Source organism: Sapajus apella, unplaced genomic scaffold, assembly GCF_009761245.1.
Source record: "Sapajus apella isolate SASKATOON/1434 unplaced genomic scaffold, GSC_monkey_1.0 scaffold24, whole genome shotgun sequence".
Lineage (NCBI taxonomy): Eukaryota > Metazoa > Chordata > Mammalia > Primates > Cebidae > Sapajus > Sapajus apella.
In genome coordinates this window covers 12,963,354-12,984,022 of record NW_022436964.1, presented here as the reverse complement: position 1 = coordinate 12,984,022, position 20,669 = coordinate 12,963,354, and the positions used below count along the sequence as shown (strand labels likewise).

The 20,669-nt window shown below is 40.1% G+C and overlaps 2 protein-coding genes across 8 annotated transcripts in view; one reads left to right on the top strand and one right to left on the bottom strand.

Annotated features, from left to right (window-relative positions):
* ABHD17B (abhydrolase domain containing 17B, depalmitoylase) overlaps positions 1-2,311 on the bottom strand; it is a 44,860-nt gene extending 42,549 nt beyond the window's left edge. Inside the window, exon 1 of the mRNA XM_032290687.1 lies at positions 1,704-2,311. The gene's annotated coding sequence lies outside the window, so the exon portion shown is untranslated. The remainder of the gene's footprint in view (positions 1-1,703) is intronic.
* Positions 2,312-2,337: 26 nt separating this feature from the next.
* CUNH9orf85 (chromosome unknown C9orf85 homolog) overlaps positions 2,338-20,669 on the top strand; it is a 107,292-nt gene continuing 88,960 nt past the window's right edge. For all 7 annotated transcript variants that reach the window (XR_004272568.1, XM_032290689.1, XM_032290692.1 and 4 more), the window contains exon 1: positions 2,338-2,899. Coding sequence is in view for 6 of the 7 variants with exons in the window: in XM_032290689.1 (XP_032146580.1) it covers positions 2,798-2,899 (102 nt within the window). In the remaining variant the exon portion in view is untranslated. The remainder of the gene's footprint in view (positions 2,900-20,669) is intronic.

Here is a 20,669-nt window from a genome sequence, read left to right as displayed (position 1 = left end):
GCTAGCCTGTGTAGAGTTGTAGACTAATTCAGGGTCAAACTTGGAACAGCCACTAATTGCTTAATTCTTCTGTGTTCATTAATCTACTAAGAAACTTTATTTTGCCATGATGTTTTATGGTGATTTTGTTTGTCCCAGGAAACAAATTTCTTTGTCAGAAGTCATTTCATAAACATTTTAAAATGGGCAAAGATACTCAAGGAAACAAGCTACTCATCAACTAGAGTACTGCACACCAAGGGACAAAATTAAAACTGCCTAGCCTGCTAAAAATCTAATCCTGTCCTTGCCAATTAACCTTATTAATACTAGAGTAGGAGAAAAGAGAGGTCAAAATATAGGTGAAGGTGCCATTCATTTCCTCCTGGATTTCAAATGATATGACAATTACTGCACAACAGAGATATTTACCTCTGTGTTCCTTAAGTAATGACACGACCCCTATTCTCCAAGTAAAAATTTACCAACAAGTTGGGCAGTTTCAAATTAAAATACTAGCAATCATGACAATTTTCAAAATACTGGCTATCATTAATGTCACCTAACTGAAATCCATGCTATAAACATACGTAGAGAAGCTCTTTATGTAAAAATGTTCATTTAAATGTAAATTTCCCTGTCAATCTAAACAGATTAACGTTATTACATGTATATCTGACTTTCTACTCCGACTCATTAGGTAATATGGTCTCATATGTTGGCACAAGAACTCCAAAGATTTATTGGAGGCATAAAAAAAATTCCAATGAATCATCTATGGATCAAGCATCACATATCACAAAAAGTATTAAACAGGAACATCTTTCATAAACAGCGAAATTTAAAGGTCACCCTCTGTATTCCGTTATTCATCCTTTTGCTTACCACATCTACCTCACACTAAAGCACCATTTACAAAAAATTCTCTTCTGGCATTGGCAGAAATCTCACCAAGAATCAAAGATCTAAACTTTTTTTTAAACAAAAAGCCCAGGTTAAGCACATTCTTTCCTTTACCAAAGGCCCCCCAACACAGTACAATCTAATTTGGCATAACTTTGTTTCGGAAGTTAAAAAAAAATCCCAAACCTTTAAATTTTCCACTAAAAAACGATTCCTGACGAGCTTAACTTAGAGTTCGAAAACAGGTAACATTAAGGTCCAACCATCTAAAGAAAAAAAACCCTACGACAGCCCTATCGGAATACACAAATCACCAAGCCCGCTGCAGATTCAATCTAAAATCGCGCCTGACAGAGATAAGGACATTCAGGAGAAAAGCTTTAAGGCAACCGCGAATCTCTCAGTGCGCCAGGAAGGGGAATGGGAACCTGACCCCATCTTTCCATCCACTAGGAGAAAAAGCAAAGGAAATGAAATGGAACCCTTCTCCTCTGCGAGGACCAAAGATCTGCTTAGAGCGTCGGTCGGTCCTCCCTCTCCTGGCCCCCGACTCAGGCCGCTCCACGGACCGCAGGGACTGTCCGTACCGCTCCCCTTCACGGAACCACCAAAGAGTCCTCACAAAAACACAGACCTGAAACGAAGTGGCTTCCCCGCCTTCCCCCTGCGCCGAGAGGGATCCCGGTCGCCAACAACAAAGACGCTTCCCGCTCCCCTCCCCCCGCCGGCCCGGGCTAGTCCCTCCCGCGCTGCGGCTCACGGCCTAGCGCCCCTTCCCCGAGCCCCGCTGCGGCGTCCCCAAGCCCCGAGGCTGCACGCACCTGCACCTGAGCGGCCCGGGCCGAGGCGCCGGGCAGGAGTTGGCAGAGAACCGCAGCCGACGCGCTGTCCTCCACAAGGCAAGACCCGCGCTCCGGACGCTGTCGGACTCTCTCCGCCTGCAGACGGGCCCGGTAGAGGAGTGGGGACCAAGGCTGCAGCCCCCGATGCCGGGACGAAGAAAGACGGTGGCGCCCGATGGGCCCGGCTCGCGTTCCCGGGTTTCGCCTCCCGCCGGCCCTGTTCCTCCACACGAGCTCGCGTTCTGCTGACTAACAGCCCCGGTGCAGGGCGCTGGAGCTGCCGCGGCTGCCGTCGGCTGCTCTCGGGCCTCACGTCCCGCGCGGCCGTGGTCGCAGCTGCCGCCGCCGCCGCCTCTCTTTCTGGCACCGCAGACACCACCCAGACCCGGCCAGGTCTTTTTTCTCTTTAAACCTGCTTTCTTTGCTCCTCCTCAGCCTGCCAGGCGCGGGGCTCGTTCCGATAGCGGGAGGGAGAGTAGAGGGGAACCGAGGGCACTAGCACAATCCTCCCTGAGCCAGGAGTTGGCCACTGACTGGAAGAAGGTGCCAAAGCTGACCCCGGCTCCAGCCAGCGAGCGGGCGGGGGGAGGGACAGAGCCTAGCCTCGCCGCACTTCCACCAATCACAGGTCGCCCAGAACAGTCAGAGGCGCTCTGGGCTCCAGGAGAGGCTGAGCTCACTCGGCAGGAGGCGGGGATTGCGGAAAAGCAGAACCAATAAGAGCAAACATTCCCCGCCCCTTTGCCTTGATGGACTACCACATTCGGGCCAATGGGGGAATTCTCATTTCGAAGAAAGCGGGACTTGTTCCCCGGGTTTGAGAAAGAGGCCGCGCGCAGCGGGAGGGGTCAAGGCTGCGCCTCGTGGAGTGGCCTGGCCTAACAGCCGGGAGGGCCTCGTGACGCTCTTTGACCTCCCAGAAGAGTCACGTGGGCTGACCGCGAGAAGGGGCGGAAAGGCACCCTAAGTTTCTTCCGGGTCATTGACAGAAGCGTCCATTCTGGAAGTAATTCGTTGGCTTTTCCCTTCATCCTTTTGCCTGCTCCCGGCGAAGTGTGGTTTTGGTTTCGGCGATGAGCTCCCAGAAAGGCAACGTGGTTCGTTCCAGGCCCCAGAAGCACCAGAATACGTTTAGCTTCAAAAATGACAAGTTCGATAAGAGTGTGCAGACCAAGGTAGGAACCTCCCTGTTGCACCGTCTCTGACTCCAGGAAGGAATGGTTCACTGGAGAGGGGAGAGAGGATATGGGAGGAGTCGGCTAGGGCGAGTGTGGACCGCAGCCTAGAGTTTAGTCTTGGCTGTGGTGCAACTCTTTCAAAAATGTTATTCTCACGCCCTTTATTTGACCTGGACATGTTGTCTGGTAAATATTTGATGGTCAGCACACTTAACTAATTGCACAGAGTGAGCAGGACCGTAATCAAACCTGAGGTGCAAATGGGACACTTACGTCGTTCATCGTTCCCATCTGGATCACATTAGCAGAGGGAAAGGAGGATTGTGGCATGAGTGTCTCTTTCAAATTTTACAAGTTTATGAAGACACTTTTCTTCCTTCCTACAAACCCCAAGCCCACAGGTTTGTAGGGGAAATGTGAATGATTAAGCGGTCTTAGGCTGTACTCACCAGTATAGTGGGAAATTTCTGTTTTGTAACAGTTGTTTTGAAGATAAAAATATTTGGTTAATGTAAAAATACTTGTTTTGCTGTTTAGCAGGACTTCTGTAAACTGGAAAAAATTCACACTGTCTAGATAGGCAGAGGACTTGGGTTGTATATAACTACTAATTGGCAGGCCGGGCGCTGTGGCTCAAAGTGCTGTAATCTCAGCACTTTGGGAGGCTGAGGCTGGTGGATCACCTGAGTTCAAGACCAACCTGGCCAACATGGCGAAACCCTGTCTCTACTAAAAATACAAAAATTAGCCGGGTGTGGTGGCGGGCACCTGAAATCCCAGCACTTTGGGAGGCCGAGGTGGGCAGATCACCCGAAGTCAGGAGTTTCGGAACAACCTGGCCAACATGGCAAAACCCCGAACCTACGAAAAATAGAAAAATTAGCTGGGGGTGGTGGCTGGCGCCTGTAATCTCAGCTACTCAGGAGGCTAAGGCAGGAGAATCGCTTGAACCCGGGAGGCAGAGGTTGCAGTGAACCGAGATTGCTTCACTGCGCTACTGGGCAACAGAACGAGACTCCGTCTCAAAAAAAAAAAACTACTAATTTACTGTTTGCTGTGAATCTCTCTCCCTATTCCCATAGCTGTATAGAGAGGAAATCATTGACGACAAGGGCATATTAAGGGCCAGCATCACTCAGATAAACCTAATATTCACATAAGTTATGGAGCTCAAATTTACTAGGTGTGCGGCTTAAGAGAGTTATGTAATATTTAATTTTCCTGAGCCTTACTTTGGTCTCAAATGACAAAGTTGTCAGGATTGTTGTGAAGCTAAACTATATAATATGCGTAAAGGGCCTGGGTCATAATAAGTGTTCAGTAAGTGATTAATTTCCCAACATTGATTAAGGAAGCAAAGTAATCTGTTTTTGGTAACCTGTGGTCTTTCTTTTCCTTTCCAATTTCTGTCTTTGCTTATTCTATAAATATTTAACAAGCACCTTCGATGTGTGTTCATAGGTATACTGTGTTCAAAAGAGTTGACTCTGCCTTCACGGAGTTTGTAGTTTCTAGATGATATGGGCAAAGAGTAAGCAGAACGATAAATAAATACAAATTATGATAAATGTTGGTGAAAGGCAACACAGATCAGTAAGGGAGAAAAAGGAATAATATTTTGAATTGAATGCTCTCCTTTCCCCCACTTAGGTTGAGAGGTTTATCAGAATGAAAACCCCAAGCAAAACGTGGGAGGACTTTCCCACGTTTTCTCCTATTACCAATAAGTAAACCAGAATAAAAATTAAAAGCTGCACTATTCCAAATACATGCCTGTGTCTTGTGTATTCTTACCCTAAGGCTGTGTACAAACGTTTGATTTTGATTGTTTTTCATTACTGTTTTCCTAAAAAGCAGTTTTAATAAGTAACTACAATGTAGCTATCCCTAGGCTTCTCCTACTTGTACTTTTTGTTGTGTATTTTCTTGGTGTTCTCTAATAATCTTGTCACTCTGGTCTTAAGTGTTTTCATGTGTCTCAGGTTCAGTCATTAAGTTTCATTTGATCATTTTTATATTTTTATCTTCAATTCCTTTCCCTCTTTTAAGTTATGGAAAAGTTTCATTTGTTAATCAGGAGACCACCAGGCTACCTTGTTATTGAAGGTTCTGACAAAAACAACACAAAATATTTTACTGAAGAAAAATCATTAGGTTGATTGTTCATCTGTGTAATGTACAACTAATAATTGGCTGTGATCATAACAGACTCTTGCATCTGCTATGAGTAGCTGTCTAAAGCCAAGACTTTGTCAGAAGCATCTGAACCCAACTTCGTGCCTGTTTTTCACACTGGAAAGCTATTTGATTTGGTGACATCTAGCAAAGAGTGATAAAAAATTCATGGTTCTCTGTAAATCCCCTGTAAATCCCCTAAAGCAAGCTTGTCCAACGCATGGCGCAGGGTGGCTTTGAATGCAACCCCACACAAACTTTCTTAAAACATTATGAGTTTTTTTTGTTTTTTTGTTTTTTAGCTCATCAGTTGTCATTAGTGTTAGTGTATTTTATGTGTGATCCAAGACAATCTTTCTTCCAGTGTGGCCCAGGGAAGCCAAAAGATTGGACACCCCTGCCTTAAAGGATTGTAGTAACAACTGACTACTTGTATTAAATGCTTTATGATTCGGTAGGGGTCCTACATGATAGTTTTCCTTTTCCTCCTCTGCCAAGCAGTTTGTTAGGACTTCACCACAATTAGAAGCTGGATAATTACAGTTGTTTTATTGGAGTTTATATAGGTAAAGCACTCATTCTACAAAGGACACAGATGATAGCTTTCTTCATATACTTGAATATATTCTAGAAAAGGAGAGTATATTTAAGTTTTGTGCCATTCCAAATGGCCAAACTTGGACCAGGGAGTTAAAGTAACAAAAATAGGTTTCAGCTTAATATGAGGGAATTGTCTAACAGCAAAGGAGCTTGTGCCAGGCTTTGTAACCTTCTCTTCACTGGGGTTATTTAAAAGAGGTCCCTATGGCCATTGGTCAGCAGTACCCTCAAATGACTTATGGGGATTGAGAGGGTCGGCAGTGGAAATAGGTTTAAGTCTTTTCTAGTCTTCTAGTACTAACATTTTGAGCGGATCAAAGCAGCCTTCTTTCCCTTACTGGAGAGGCAGTGATATGCAATGAAAAGAGCATTGGACTAAGAAAAAAAAGGCATTCCTTAGCCCCAGTTCTGTCATTTGTTTTGCTTGGCGATGTCAGGTAATTTACCTATAGCTTTAATCTATGATAACTGCGTTAGTACTATCTCTTGTCTTACTTTCCTCTCAGTATTGCTACAGGGATCATTACAAAATTTTTGTTTGTTTTTGAGACAGAATCTCGCTCTGTCACCCAGGCTGGAAGTGCAGTGGTGTGATCTTGGCTCACTGCAACCTCTGCCTCCCAGGTTCAAGCAATTCTCCTATCTCAGCCTCCCGAGTACCTGGGACTACAGGAGCACACCACCACGCATGGCTAATTTTTGTATTTTTAGTAGAGAGGGGGTTTTACCATGTTAGCCAGGCTGGTCTCCAACTCCTGACCTCAAGCGAGCCACCCACCTTGGCCTCCCAAATTGCTGGGATTACAGGCGTGAGCCACCATGCCCAGCTACAAAAAAAAAAATTTTTTTTTAATTTTTTTAAAGACGGGGTTTCACAATGTTGGTCAGGCTGGTCTTGAACTCCCGACCTCAAGTGATCCGCCCACCTTGGCCTCCAAAGTTCTTGGATTATAGGCGTGAGCCACCACGCCTAGCCCCTACAAAAATATTTTTAAGAAATAGGGATAAAAATATGAACAAAGAATAAAGCCTGTAATAATTTACATGGACCTGCAACTGAAGCTTGTGATTTGGTGAGAGAAGTGACAGGCATTAATCAAGTAATCTTAAAGGTATGTTAATATTCACAACAGTAAGAGCGATGAAAGAACAGTCTACGGAGCTCTGAGAGTAACTATAATAGCAGGAAGTCTTTTTTTTTTTTTTTTTTTTTGGAGATGGAATCTCACTCTGCCATTCAGGCTGGAGTGGAGTGGCGCGATCTCGGCTCACTGCTCCTCCACCTCCCGGGTCAAGCGATTCTCCTGCCTCAGCCTCTTGAGTACCTGGGATTACAGGCACATGCCACCACCCCCGGCTAATTTTTGTATTTTTAGTAGAGACAGGGTTTCACCATGTTGGTCAGGCTGGTCTCAAATTCCTGACCTCAGGTGATCTGCCCACCTTGGCCTCCCGAAGTGCTGGGATTACAGGTATGAGTCACTGTGCCTGGCCAGTAGCAGAAAGTCTTGATTACATTTGGAGGATTAAGGAAGGCTCCCCTGAAATCAGAAAGATGGGTAACATTAAACTAAATGGAAGAGCATGTGTGTCTATCCTTTTGAGGATGCTATTAATACTTGTTTTATATATATATAGTCAGTATTATTTTTAGTAGCATTTCCAAAGTGTATTTCTTAGAGCCCCAAGGTCATGTATCTTCTTCATAGGGCAGGAGGAAATTTCATCATGAAATCACTTTGGAAATACTGTATACTAGATCTCACTCTTAGAGGTGGGTCGTAGTATATATTGGCATAGAGCAATGTTTTGCAGTTAAAAAAATTATTTAACCAAAGCTCACTTGGCTGTGGAACTCTTTGATTTACATAATACCTATTGAACTAATTTATTGTGGAACGCACTAATTTTAGAAAACTATAGTCTTCATCTTGATATGGAGATAGAAAATGAATGTCTATGGGTATACTCTAATTTTGGAAATATAGTTTTATTAATACAAGTTGAGTATTATCTGGAATGCTTAAGACCAGAGTGTTTTGGATTTCAGATTTTTTCAGATTACGGAATATTTGCATTATATCAGTTTAGCATCTCTAATCCAAAATGTTCCAACAAATATTTCCTTTGAACATGATATATAGGTGCTGAAAAAGTTTCAGATTTCGGATGTTTTGGATTAGTGATACTCAACTTGTTATAGCTAATATTTGTGTACTGAAGTATATTAGGTACTATGTATACTTGATATACATTATCTATAATAATTTCATCTTCAAAATAACACTAAGATAGATGCAAAATGATCCCGTTTTACAAATCGGGAAATTAGGGTTTAGAGGTGAATGAGGTGTCCAGAGTTACATTATTAGCACATGCCTCTTCATTGGTTGGATGAGATCTGTGGGAGGACAATTCAAAGGGCAAGTAAATCAAAAGCCCTCCATGTGTATGTGTGATTTTAAAATATATATACTGTATTTTGGGGTGTAATAGAAGCAATGTGACACCAGATTAGGGTCAGAACAGAAATAAGTGAGGTTTATTACCTGTTTGAAATGTTCTAGAGAGAGTCTCTCCTGATGTAGTATGGCCTCTGGAGTGTCACATGCCATAGATGTGGACTGGTTGGGGTAGATCTCATCTTATCAGCCTGGCTCTGTAGCAGAGGCTCCTTTTGCTGACTTACTGTGAAAGTAGATAGTATTTCAGTCTATTTCCTTGGCTCCTGATTTAGGCAGAAAGCCATTAAGTGTAGGATTAGTTATGATTGCATTTATACAGCAGAACAGGATTCTGTGTTTACACACACCTTTATTCTCAGTTGTCAAAAATGTGGAAAACCGCCAAATATGTATCAACAGGAGAATACATGTAAACAGATTGTGGCAGATGCATGCAATGGAATACTACTCTGCTATTTAAAAAAAAAAAAAAGAACACTGATACAAGCAAAGCAAATGAATCTTGGAGACATTAATGTGGAGGGAAAGAAACCAGATACAAAAGACCATTCTACGTGATTCCATCTAGAGATCAGAAAGGCACAAGACAACTTTCTGGAGTGATGGAAGCATTGAAGATTATAGAGAAAATATATTTATTAAAACTAATTGAATTGTACATTTAAGACCTGTGCATGACATTGATATAAATTTTACCTCAGTTCAAAAATAGGCAAAAAAAAAAAAAAAAACCACAAAAAACAAGGCCAGGTGCGGTGGCCCATGCCTTTGGGAGGCCAAGGCAGGCAGATCACTTGAGGTCAGAAGTTTGTGACAAGCCTGGCCAACATGGTAAAACCTTGTCTCTACTAAAAATATAAAAATTAGCCAGGCGTGGTGGTAGGCACCTGTAATCCCAGCTACTCAGGAGGCTGAGACAGGAGAATTGCTTGAACCCAGGAGACAGAGGTTGCAGTGAGCTGAGATTGTGCCACTGCACTCCAGCGTGGGTCACAGGAAAAAAAAATGGGTATTACAGCCAAAGGACAACCACTTAGATGTTATAAAGTTCTGTTTTTGCTTGCTTGCTTGCTTTTTGTTTTGGGAAAGTTGCAGGAACACTATATTAGTCCCTTTTTAAAAGCCAACTATTTTATTCCCCATAAATAAAACAAAAACAAGTTAGCATTCTAACAGATATTGAATATCTTAGTTAACCACAAGTCACAATAATTCTAATTGTCTTTTCATCTATCCCTTTTTGTAAGTCTTGATCTGCAAATTCTAGTCATGACATTTGAGTTTGTCCCCAACCTCCCGCTCCCCCATGGTCCATGGCCTGTTAGGAACTGGGCCACATAGCAGGAGTTGAACTGTACATGAATTAAGCAAAGCTTTATCTGTATTTATAGCCACTCCCCATCACTCACATTACCACCTGAGTTCTACCTCCTGTCAGATCAGCTCTGGCATTAGATTCTCATAGGAGTGGGAACCCTGTTATGAACTGCACATGCGAGGAATCTAGGTTGTATGCTCCTTATGAGAATCTAAAGCCTGATGATCTGTCACGGTCTCCCATCACCCCCAGATGGGACCATCTAGTTGCAGGAAAACAAGCTTAGGGCTCCCATTGATTATACATTATAGTGAGTTATATAATTATTTCATTATATATTGCAATGTAATAATAATAATAGAAATAAAGTACACAATAAATGTAATGCACTTGAATCATCACAAAGCCACCCTGATCCCCTACCCCCATCCTGGTCCATGGAAAAATTGTCTTCCACAAAACCCGTTCCTGGTGCCAAAAAGGTTGGGGGCTGCTGCTTGAGTAAAGATGATTATTACAAAATAGATTTTGTATATAAGGTACTGAGCCTGCATATTTATTTTTTTCTAGTTTAAGATAAAGTTGTAATCCTAATTTAGTGGGTCGTAATGCCTGACAGTGTAAAATGAATGAATAAACTTTTCTATGGAAAAAAACTTCACTGTGCTATTGGTCCAGGTAGCTTGGAATCAGCTGTTAGGGTCTTTATTCTGTCTCCCCCTGCCCAGAGATGTTGAGCTTTAGAGAATAGTCCCAGATTGGTTCCTGTAATCCTTGATGTGAATAATTTTAGTGTGAGTGGTCAAGTGCCAGTCATGGAAATAAATGTTATTTCTCCACCAATGGGTATCAGCAATTAAGGGTAGCCATGAAGTGGGTAGTCACTGAGCAAAACAGTTGGCCAGACATAGAATCCACTGTAGATTGATTTGACCCTCTCTGACAGTCTACGGATCATTCTGGTGTTATAGAGGTCAGCCCTTTTGATCTTTCTCCAAATTGGAAAATATTCTTTGATAAGTTTCCCAGTGCTATTAAATGAGTTTATGTTAAATGTATTCCCTCCTCCATGATTTGTTTTAAATTTAACATATTTTTTGAAGTGACAAGATAATTTATGGTGTGCTGGGCATTATGACATATATAATATTAAACCTAATAGTGCTAGTGAAGCTTTTTACTTTTCCTTTGTGCCTTTTTCAATGCTTTGTAGAATTGTTATCTATACTGTTGTTTACCTTTTATTTTCTCTCTTTCACACAGCATCAATTTATCTATGTTTGGGGATATTCCATATACTTAGATTCCCAAGTTGCTTTCGCTTAGAGCCAATAAAGCATGTTTCTTTCTTTCTTTCTTTCTTTCTTTCTTTCCTTTTTTTTTTTTTTTTTTTTGAGACAGTGCCTTGCTCTGTCACCAAGCTGGAGTGCAGTGGCGCAATCTCGGCTCACTGCAATTTCTGCCCCCCAGGTTCAAGTGATTCTCCTGCCTCAGCATCCCAAGTAGCTGGGACTACAGGCACATGCTACCACACCCAGCTAATTTTTGTATTTGTAGTAGAGACAGGGTTTCACCATGTTGGCCAGGATGGTCTTGATCTGACCTCATGGTCTGCCCACCTCGGCCTCCCAAAGTGCTGGGATTACATGTGTGAGCCACAATGCCTGTCCTATAGCATGTTTCTTAATGTTGAGGCCTGATACAATGTGATTTTTGTGTGCACATTAATCATATATTTTAGGTACTTCATTTTATGTATAATACATGACAACTGAAATTAATTTGTGTTGATTTGCTCTACTATAGGGAATAGTAACTATACTTACTGTTTTTTTTTGTTGTTTTTTTTTTTTTTGTTTTTTTGAGACAGAGTTTCACTCATGTTACCCAGGCTGGAGTGCAATGGCGCGATCTCGGCTCACCGCAACCTCCGCCTCCTGGGTTCAGGCAATTCTCCTGTCTCAGCCTCCTGAGCAGCTGGGATTACAGGCACGCACCACCATGCCCAGCTAATTTTTTGTATTTTTAGTAGAGACGGGGTTTCACCATGTTGACCAGGATGGTCTCGATCTCTTGACCTCATGATCCACCCGCCTTGGCCTCCCAAAGTTCTGGGATTACAGGCTTGAGCCACCGCGCCCGGCCTATACTTACTGTTTTTAAGGAATGGTACTATACTTACTGTTGGATTAATTATGAAATTTTATAATTGTATTGCCAGTACCTGTTTCTACATAAATTCACGGTTAAAAGCAGAGTATTCTCAGAATTCTTCATTCAGGTAAATTCATTCATCTAAAAGAAAGTTGTAATTAATATGAATTCACCCCCAAATGGGCCATTTTCCTTTTAGAGAAACACTATGTAGGGAAGGGCACAGTTAGACACAAAACCTTGGGATTGAGAATTACAGGCTGTGGCATTTGTTATTTTAAGCCTCAGGACTCACCACACCTGTAAAAGTGTTACTGTGAGGTCACAGGCAGGTATACAGTGAATCCTGTTTGTCCTCAGAACACCCCTGCTGCCAGCTCACTTCAGCCTCAATGGCTAGTGCTATTTTTCATACCTGGACTTTTGTGAAAGGAAGAAATGAAATAAGGAGTGGTTAAAGGAATAGCTGACATGCCTAAGATTCCTGTCTTAGATTTTTCTTGTCACTCCAGACCAAATAGCACTTAAATATATTGAATGTGTAAAACAAAAATAAAATCCTAAGCCCCTCAGCCAACTTAATGGACCCCCGTTTCGACCAAGGGGACCTCAAAGAAACTTGGAAAATTAGTTCAGGCCATGATGGGAAGAGGAGAAGGGGTCAGACATGCCTCATTATACCCTTCTTTTGGAGTCTAGACACAACTGACCAGCAGGGACATTAAAATGGAGTTCTTAAGACTAACAAAACAGACTCCTTGTAGCTATAAGGTACCAATTTCCAACCTGACCCCAGTATAGTATCACAGGACAGATAGCAGGCCCTGAAGGAAATTAATTAATTAAAGTATTTTTCCCTAAAATATATTTCTTTTGACATTTTTGAAATAGCCCTGCAAAGCTGTGTTTTGTGGGAGAAATTTGCATTCTGTAGAGAATCTCCTCTCTCAAGAGAATCTGATACCTTTTAAGATCTGTTAAGGGACATTGACCAGCTGTTCTCTCTGATGCCAGCTATTTGGAGGCTTCATCTGCATGATAGGAACCTTGACTTCCACAACTCCTTTATCTAATGCAAGCATTTCTTTGTGCTGAATTCAACTGTTCTGGCAGAGCTTAAACTCTTTCAACCAATTGCCAGTCAGGAAATCTTTGAATCCACCTATGATCTGGAAGCTTCCCCCACCTCTCTTCCCTCTAAGGTGTCCTGCCTTTCCAGCCTAAACCAAGGTGTACCTTACATACAGTGATTTATTTCTTAGCCTGTAACTTTTGTCTCCCTAAAATGTATAAAACCAAACTGTAATCATCCAACCATCTTGGGTACATATTCCCAGGACCTCCTGAGACCGTGTCGTTGGCCATAGTTTTTAATCTTGGCAAAATATACCTCTAAATTGATTGAGACCTGTCTCATTCTTTTTGGTTTACAATGAAGTAAATAAACATTCTTTTTCTGACTTGTCTGATATGTGCGAGGCACTATCCGTGAAGGTAATTAGCATCAGGATTCTTTAGTTGCTAACTGAAGCAAAAAGGGAATTTTATTGGAAAGATGCTGAGGTACTTTCATGAAACGTAACTTACAAAAGGCATTTATTTGTTTTGGTTGTTTTTTTAAATGTCCTAGATTCCCAGTTCAGCCATTATTACTTTTCCCTATTTGACTTTGTACACATTCTAACCTGATGCGTTCTTCCAACCTTTCAGTCACCCCTCCCCTGATGCTTCCACTTTACCTTCTACAATTTATAGTCTGTTGTCATGAAATAGAGACATAGTGTTGACTATACAATGTCTTTTACTTTCTTGCCCTACCTGACTATTCCTGGAAACACTGTTTCCCTGTGATGATGTATTTTCACCCACGTCTTTACCACCCCTCTCCCATGTAGAACCCTTTCTCCCATTTGCTGTGTTTGTTTCTCCTTACTCAAAAACTCTAGCTCCTCTGAAATACATGCTGTGAGACTATTACGCTCCCTAGATCTATACTAACCTCCTCGTGAAACCTGGTTAGTACCTGGGCTCACTACTTTTCCACAGTTCCTAGCATCATACTTAGTAATTGCTGCACGCACATGGATAATCTGTCCAACATCTAACATCTCAGCTTTTAGACTCCCCACCTCAGAAGTCTACTGTCATGGTCAAACCATAAACTTGCTCCTCACTGGCAACTGCAATACTTAGAAAGTTTTTAAAAGACTGACTACCATCCATCTGGTTTCCTTATCCCTCAGATAATATTTATCATCCCCGTTGGGTAGTCCTGTCCATTAACCTTTCTACTTTTCACTGTACCTTATTCATGTTTTGATTTCCCTGCTTTTCTAGTTTGGAGCCTATGTTTCATCAGTATAACTATACTTTTGCATATACCTCAGCTCCCTTGTCCTTTTTTCCCTCTGTGGTGTATACTCACCTGACAGAACCCTAACCCTGCTTAGATTCAGCTTTTTATTAAACCACCACCACATCTATCAGACTACTCATATCTATACCCATATATTCTATTTTACTATTATAGTAGATGAAATGCCTGTCTGTCCCTGCAGTTAGCCCCTCCACAGCACCCTGGAGCCTATCTTCTCTTGCCTACCTAAGGACTTAAGATGTAAGTTTCCTTAGTTGTTCATGCCTTCCTGCATCCTCAATCTTTCCATCTGTAATGAGTTATTAACAATTTCTATTAAAACACTCCTTAGATAGAACAAATGTTCTCTAGCTGTCACCCTGTTTCTTTCTCTTTGTAGAGAAGCTTCTGGTTTTCCACCTCCTTACCTCTTACTGCTTCCATCCCTATCCACATAATTTTTGTACCTATCATTCTGCTAAAACCACTCTTGTCAAGGTCATTGATTTCTGTTGTGAAATCCTTGGTTAATAATGCTCAGTCTTTTGGGAATGATAATGTGTCAGTGTAGGCTCACCAGTGGTAACAAATGTGCCACTCTGGTGTTAGATGTTGATCATAGGAGAGGCTATGTATGTGTGGGAGCTGGAGCTTAGTGAGAAATATCTGTACCTTCTCGGTTTTGCTGTGAACCTGAAACGGCTCTGAAAAATAAAGCATATTAAAAAAAAATAATGCTCAGTTCTCATCTTAATCACTCAGCAGCATTGGCCTCTCCAACATTGTCTTGAAATAATTTCTTCAATCAGCTGAGCCCACCATGGCTTTAAATATTATTTCTGTGATTATGACTCTCAGATCTCAGACCCCAGGTCTAACACTCCTAAGGTGCAGAGTTGTATATTTAATTACCTGCTTTACCTGTGCTCTTGGATTCCTAAAAGACATCTCATAAGCATAGCATGGCAAAGAAAGAACTCTTAGTTTTTTCTCTCAAACCTTTTCCTCCCGTAAAGTTCTCTAATCTCATAAATGGTTCCACCTTTTATCCAGTTCCTTAAGCCAAAGAAGTAAGAATGATCCTTGACTCTGCTGTTTATTGGCTGTGTGATCTTGGCCAAATTACTTAATCTCTCAGGGCCTGATGGATTTAGCTCTATTGTTAGGGTTAAGTATGATTTATGAAAATGCTTACATGGTACCCAACATATAGTGTTAATAAGCATTTTGTAAATGTTAGTCCATTCCTTCATCGTACAGAGATGTTCATCATGCTTACATGCTACTCCCCCAGTTATGCCATTCCTGGCTAATCATGGCTGAAATATCTTTCTCCTTCCCTGTGGCATTTATTGCCCTCACCAGACATATGTTACATGTAACATTGTTCATATAAATACCTTGGCTTCTTTCTCTTTCTCACACACATATACAAATACTATCCATTTCCCAAAGTCAGGGACTTGAGCATTTTTTAACTACTCATATTATATAATATGTATCTTCTAGCAGCAATTCTAGGAGGTGGCATGGAAAAAAATGGAAACTGAGTAGTTCTTATTGACATTGTAGATTTGATTACTTTATTGAGCCCCTAGCCCCTATTATATATCAAGCACTGACAAGAAAAATATGAATTCTTCAGGAATCTCAGTCTAGTCACTAATTTTGAAAGTGAAGAAGAGTAAATAGGGAGCATTTTCATTTCATAAACTTATTGAAGTATAATGGATAAACAGAAAAATCTAGCCAGGCATGGTGACTCACTGCTGTAATCCCAGCACTTTGGGAGGCTGAGGCAGGTGGATCACGAGGTTAGGAGTTCAAGACCAGCCTTGCCAAGATGGTGAAACCCTGTCTCTACTAAAAATAGAAAAATATAGCTGGGCACAGTGGCAGGAGCCTGTAATCCCAGCTACTTGGGAGACTGAGGCAGGAGAATCACTTGAACCAGGGCAGCAGAGGTTGCTGTGACCCAAGATCAAGCCACTGCACTCCAGCCTGGGTGACAAAGTGAGACTCCATCTCAAAAACCCAAAACAGAGAAAAATCGATATAGATTATAATATAGCTCAATGAATTTTTACACAATGAACATAGTCATGTAACTATCACTCAGATCAAGAGAAATGTCACCAACCTAGTCAATAGCATCTTTCCTTCTCAAATGTTACCATTATGCTGAGGAATATGAAGTATTTTAAAATAACCTTTAAGTCATGGCTTTTGGGGACCGATACAGGTACTCAGATGACCAGGCTCTCTTTTCAGAAATAGTATTAGTGGATGTGAAAAAGCATTCTAAAAGATCTTTTTAACTGTTTAAATATACAAAGCAACTTCAGATTATCCTTCTTTGTGCTGAAAGAAATCAGTGTGATTTGATTTTCTAACAGTGATTAATTTGGTCCCTGTAGGGTTTTTTGGCTTCTAAAAATATCAAGTGAAGTTGGACTTTCCCATTGCTTTGGAGTTGATTTTCTCAACCTTAGTCCTAATTCTTTTTTAATTTCTCTGCTTATTCATGAGGTGGAATGACATTTTTAGAACTTTATGGCAGACATTTGCTTTGATATTTTCTCAGATGTATTTTTAATTGGAAGAGTTGGGATTATGTTCTAAAGTTAATTAACTCAAATTGTCCTTTTGTAACTAACTTGTATGACATATTTTCTATTTTGCTTTTGTTTTTGCAGCCATATGTCATAAAGAAGTATTTCTTCTTGTAGTTGATGGAGTTACGTGTATAATAATTTTCAAATGATGGTCCTTGAGCAGTAGAATTCAGTTACAGCTTTACATTAATCAGACCCAGTTTCGGATGTCCTTTGATATTGTAGACCATTCCCAGCATCATGCATATGAAATGCCAAGCTAAACTAGGGATTATTTTAAATGCTTCGTTGTTCTGAGAATATTTATATAGGCAGGTTACACCAGGTGTCTGACTTGTTTATTTTTAAATGACTCACGCCACTGAAGTCATCATTTGAGTAATATATTTGACATCATGGCATATACTTATACATGTGAATGTTCAGTTTACCATCATTAGCCTTTATCACAAGACACTATAGTAATAGGACGTCATGTTTCCCATAAACTTGAGTGACATAATAATCCTAAATCTCATTTTCAGTAGAACTAGAATAGTCATGTGGGGTAAGTTGTCATCCATTATTGATATAAAATAATATTGTGGTTACATTTATATAGGTAACACTGTTGCTTGAATTTAAACTGACTAGTACAGAACAATGAGCAGTTCTTTGACCCTTATATGATGATTCAATGTCAGCTAGTCCTTAGTATATTTAAAAAAAAAAAAAAAGATCCTGGCTTCTGTAGTAGTTAATTCTAATATTAATGTGTCTCTAGGGACACATTTACTAAGGCATTTTTCTTCACTGACCAGTAAGAAAAGTCAGTCAAATTTAACAAAGGTATTTTTCTAACTCAGATGGCTGACTGAACATATACTTAAAATTTTATTTTTCCTGGCTGGGCGCGGTGGCTCAGGCCTGTAATCCCAGCACTCTAGGAGGCCAAAGCAGATGGATTACTTGAGGTCAGGAGTTCGAGACCAGCCTGATCAATATGGTGAAACCCCATCTCTACTAAAAATACAAAATTATGTGGGCATGGTGGTGCACGCCTATAATCCTAGCTACTTGGGAGTCTGAGGCAAGAGTTTTCTTTTTCCCCAAATCTCAGTAAAAAGATAAAAGAAAGAAAGGAAAAAAAAAACTATGATACCAAAAAACTGAAAAAGGTTCTGTCGGCAGAAAAGAGCATTAAGGAGAGCAGTACAAAGACAGGTACAAAGACAGGTCCCTTCTCTGAGGTTGTCCCTTCTCCCTTGTCCACTCAGACTGTTGGCAAAAAATATGAGGAGGTAAAATTCGAAAACAAGGAACATACACCTGAAAGGGACTGTTTTAATCAATCTGTGGCTTCCAATAAAGGTCAGATTATCTATAAGAAATGAAAAAGCTGTTTCTATATATATCTGAATGTAGTGACCCTTGTAACATATACATTGAGCAGTTAAACAAAAACAAAAGTAAAATAAGTCCTACCTTTATTTAAAAAATTAAGGAAACTTAAGATATAAAGTAGAGAGGATTTGACTTATGTAACTAAACAGTATATGAATGTGCAATATAATATGGGTGGAAGTAAAGATTTTTTCAGTAAAACTCTAGAATAAGGCCAAGACAGAAGAACAACTTTTTAAAGTGGGGAAATGCTATGAAAGAGAAAGGCAGAGCAGTATACCTGATTCCGTTTTGGTCTTAGAGCTTAACAAAGAAACTCTTGTGCTTAGAAGCAAAATGTTTCTTGTGTATACTAAAGCAAAGCCATAATCTGTTAATTTTTAATCTATCAACAGAGCCAGGGATTGTATAATTAATGTCTGAATTCATTTCCAAAGCAATAGTTATTCCCAATTCTGCTTTAGTAATCCATTCTATGGCTATAGCTCTTTAATCACTAGCAGTACTGTTGAATAGACCTTTCTGTGATGAAAATAATGCCAGATAATTGCTATCCATTTTGGTAGCCAGTAACCACATGTCCCTAGTGAGCACTTGAAATATGACCAACACACCTGGGGAATTTTAATTTTATTTTAGCTCAGTTTAAATAATCAAATGTGAATACTGGTTACCATATGGATAATGTAGATTTAGGCCCTCATTTATAAATATGAGCTAAGCAGACCAAACTTTTTAGGAAAATCAAAACCAGAAATGCATGACTAGAAACCCTCCCATGCCCAGTTAAGAGAGGTAATATAAGTCACAGAATAGAACTTTTAAAAACTCCAGTTGAAACCTGAAGTATGCTAAATTGTATCCTTAATGATTCAAAAAGCTTTCAAAGTCCAAAACCCAGCAAACATTGCTGTATACAAAAAGAAAAAAAAAAGAAGAATCCTATAATGTTGTTTAAAAACTACCACTGTGGTTGCAGAAATGTGACTGTCTTAATATAATGGCTGAACACGACAAGGTCAAAGACTAACTTAGTGATTTGGGAGATCAAGCCAATGAATTTGTCTAAAATCTAGTCAAAAAGGTGAAAGTGATAAAAATTATGAAATAAAATTTGATATGTGGAAGCTCAAGCTAAGAAAGTCACTCTGTCTAAAGGAAATACAGAAAACAAGGAAGGTAAGAAAGGATAAAAAGAAAAAAAATTTCAAAGTTAAAGAAAATCTTAGGCCTTCAAGTAGAAGTGTTCTATCAAGTGCTTTCTAGGAATATTGTGGGGAAAAGATGTTACCTAGACATAGCATGATGAGGTTGGTAAACTCTAGTGATACAGAGTAATTGCCACCAGCTTTCAGAGGGACAAAAGAGGTTAACTATAAAACAACTGTAAGTAAGCATCAGACTTCTCATCTATTATAGAAAGTAGGGCAAGGTCTACAAAACACTGTACAGGAATATTTTGAATTTAGAATTCCTTATAGAGCTAAGCTATGGTTCGCTTATGTGTCAGGGCAAAAAATCATCTCCAGGCTGAAAGTTTGTCAAAAAAAAAGAAAAAGTATACATTTAGGGATATACTCCAGAATAAAAAAAGATGTGAGAGAAGAAACTGATAACCAAAAACTTAGTAAAACTGAGTTAGCTTTAAAAAGGATTGCCAACATGGTGATGAAATTAAATGCTGTTGTTATATAGAGTTATAAAATAGAAGAGGTAAATTTTTTAGAAGAAAAAAATGTAAACCCATAATTCCAGGTTTCAACCAAAGCAAGGGATTAAAAATAAATGCAAGCTAATAATCTTGTCTTGTTTGGGTGGTGGAGAAGCCATAAACAAGAAAAATCAGTATTGCCATCAAAATTTTAAAGTCTAACTGCCTATCATTCTAGCCTTCGTAGTGTTAATGGTCTAGCTGGGAGATAAGACCAGTGTACAAGAAGCAATAGTGAGCAATTTAGTAGTATTACTAAGACCTTCTTATAATAAAAAGCCTAAAATTAAAAATAGCTGAATTAAGCCCTTGAAGTATATTTTTAGTTCAGCTAGTAAAGTGATATTTGAACTCTAGTATTATTTATAATATAGCATGAAAAACTTGGGATTTCTCTTCTGTAAAAATCAGTTATCTGGATTACTTTATTCTCTGTTCTTTATCAAGTTACATGCATTTCATGGCCAGGCACAGTGGCTTATGCCTGTAATCCCAGCACTTTGGGAGGCCAAGGCAGGCAGATCACTTGAGGCTAGGAGTTCGAGACCAGCCTGGCCAACGTGATGAAACTCCGACCCTAACTAAAAATACAAAAATTAGTAGAGCTTGATGGCACATTCCTGTGAACTCAGCTACTTGGGAGGCTGAGGCAGGACACTCGCTTGAACCCAGGAGGTAGAGGTTGCAGTGAATCGAGGTTGTGCCTGGGCAACAGAGTGAGATGCTCTGTCAACAAACAAACCAAAAAAATGCAATGGCTTATGTGAGTATCTACACCAGCTGTCAATTGGCCCTGGATCTATATGCCTGCCTCTCAATGCAAATTTTTCTAAAAGCCTACTTTGAAGAAATCAGTTAATTTCTTATTTTAAACACCATTTTAACTCTAAGAATATATTGCTTGCTGCTCAGATTTATAGCGTGCACTGTGAGGAAAGGACTGTGTATCATAAATCTTTTGAATCTTTGAGATGCTTAGCATAGTGTGAA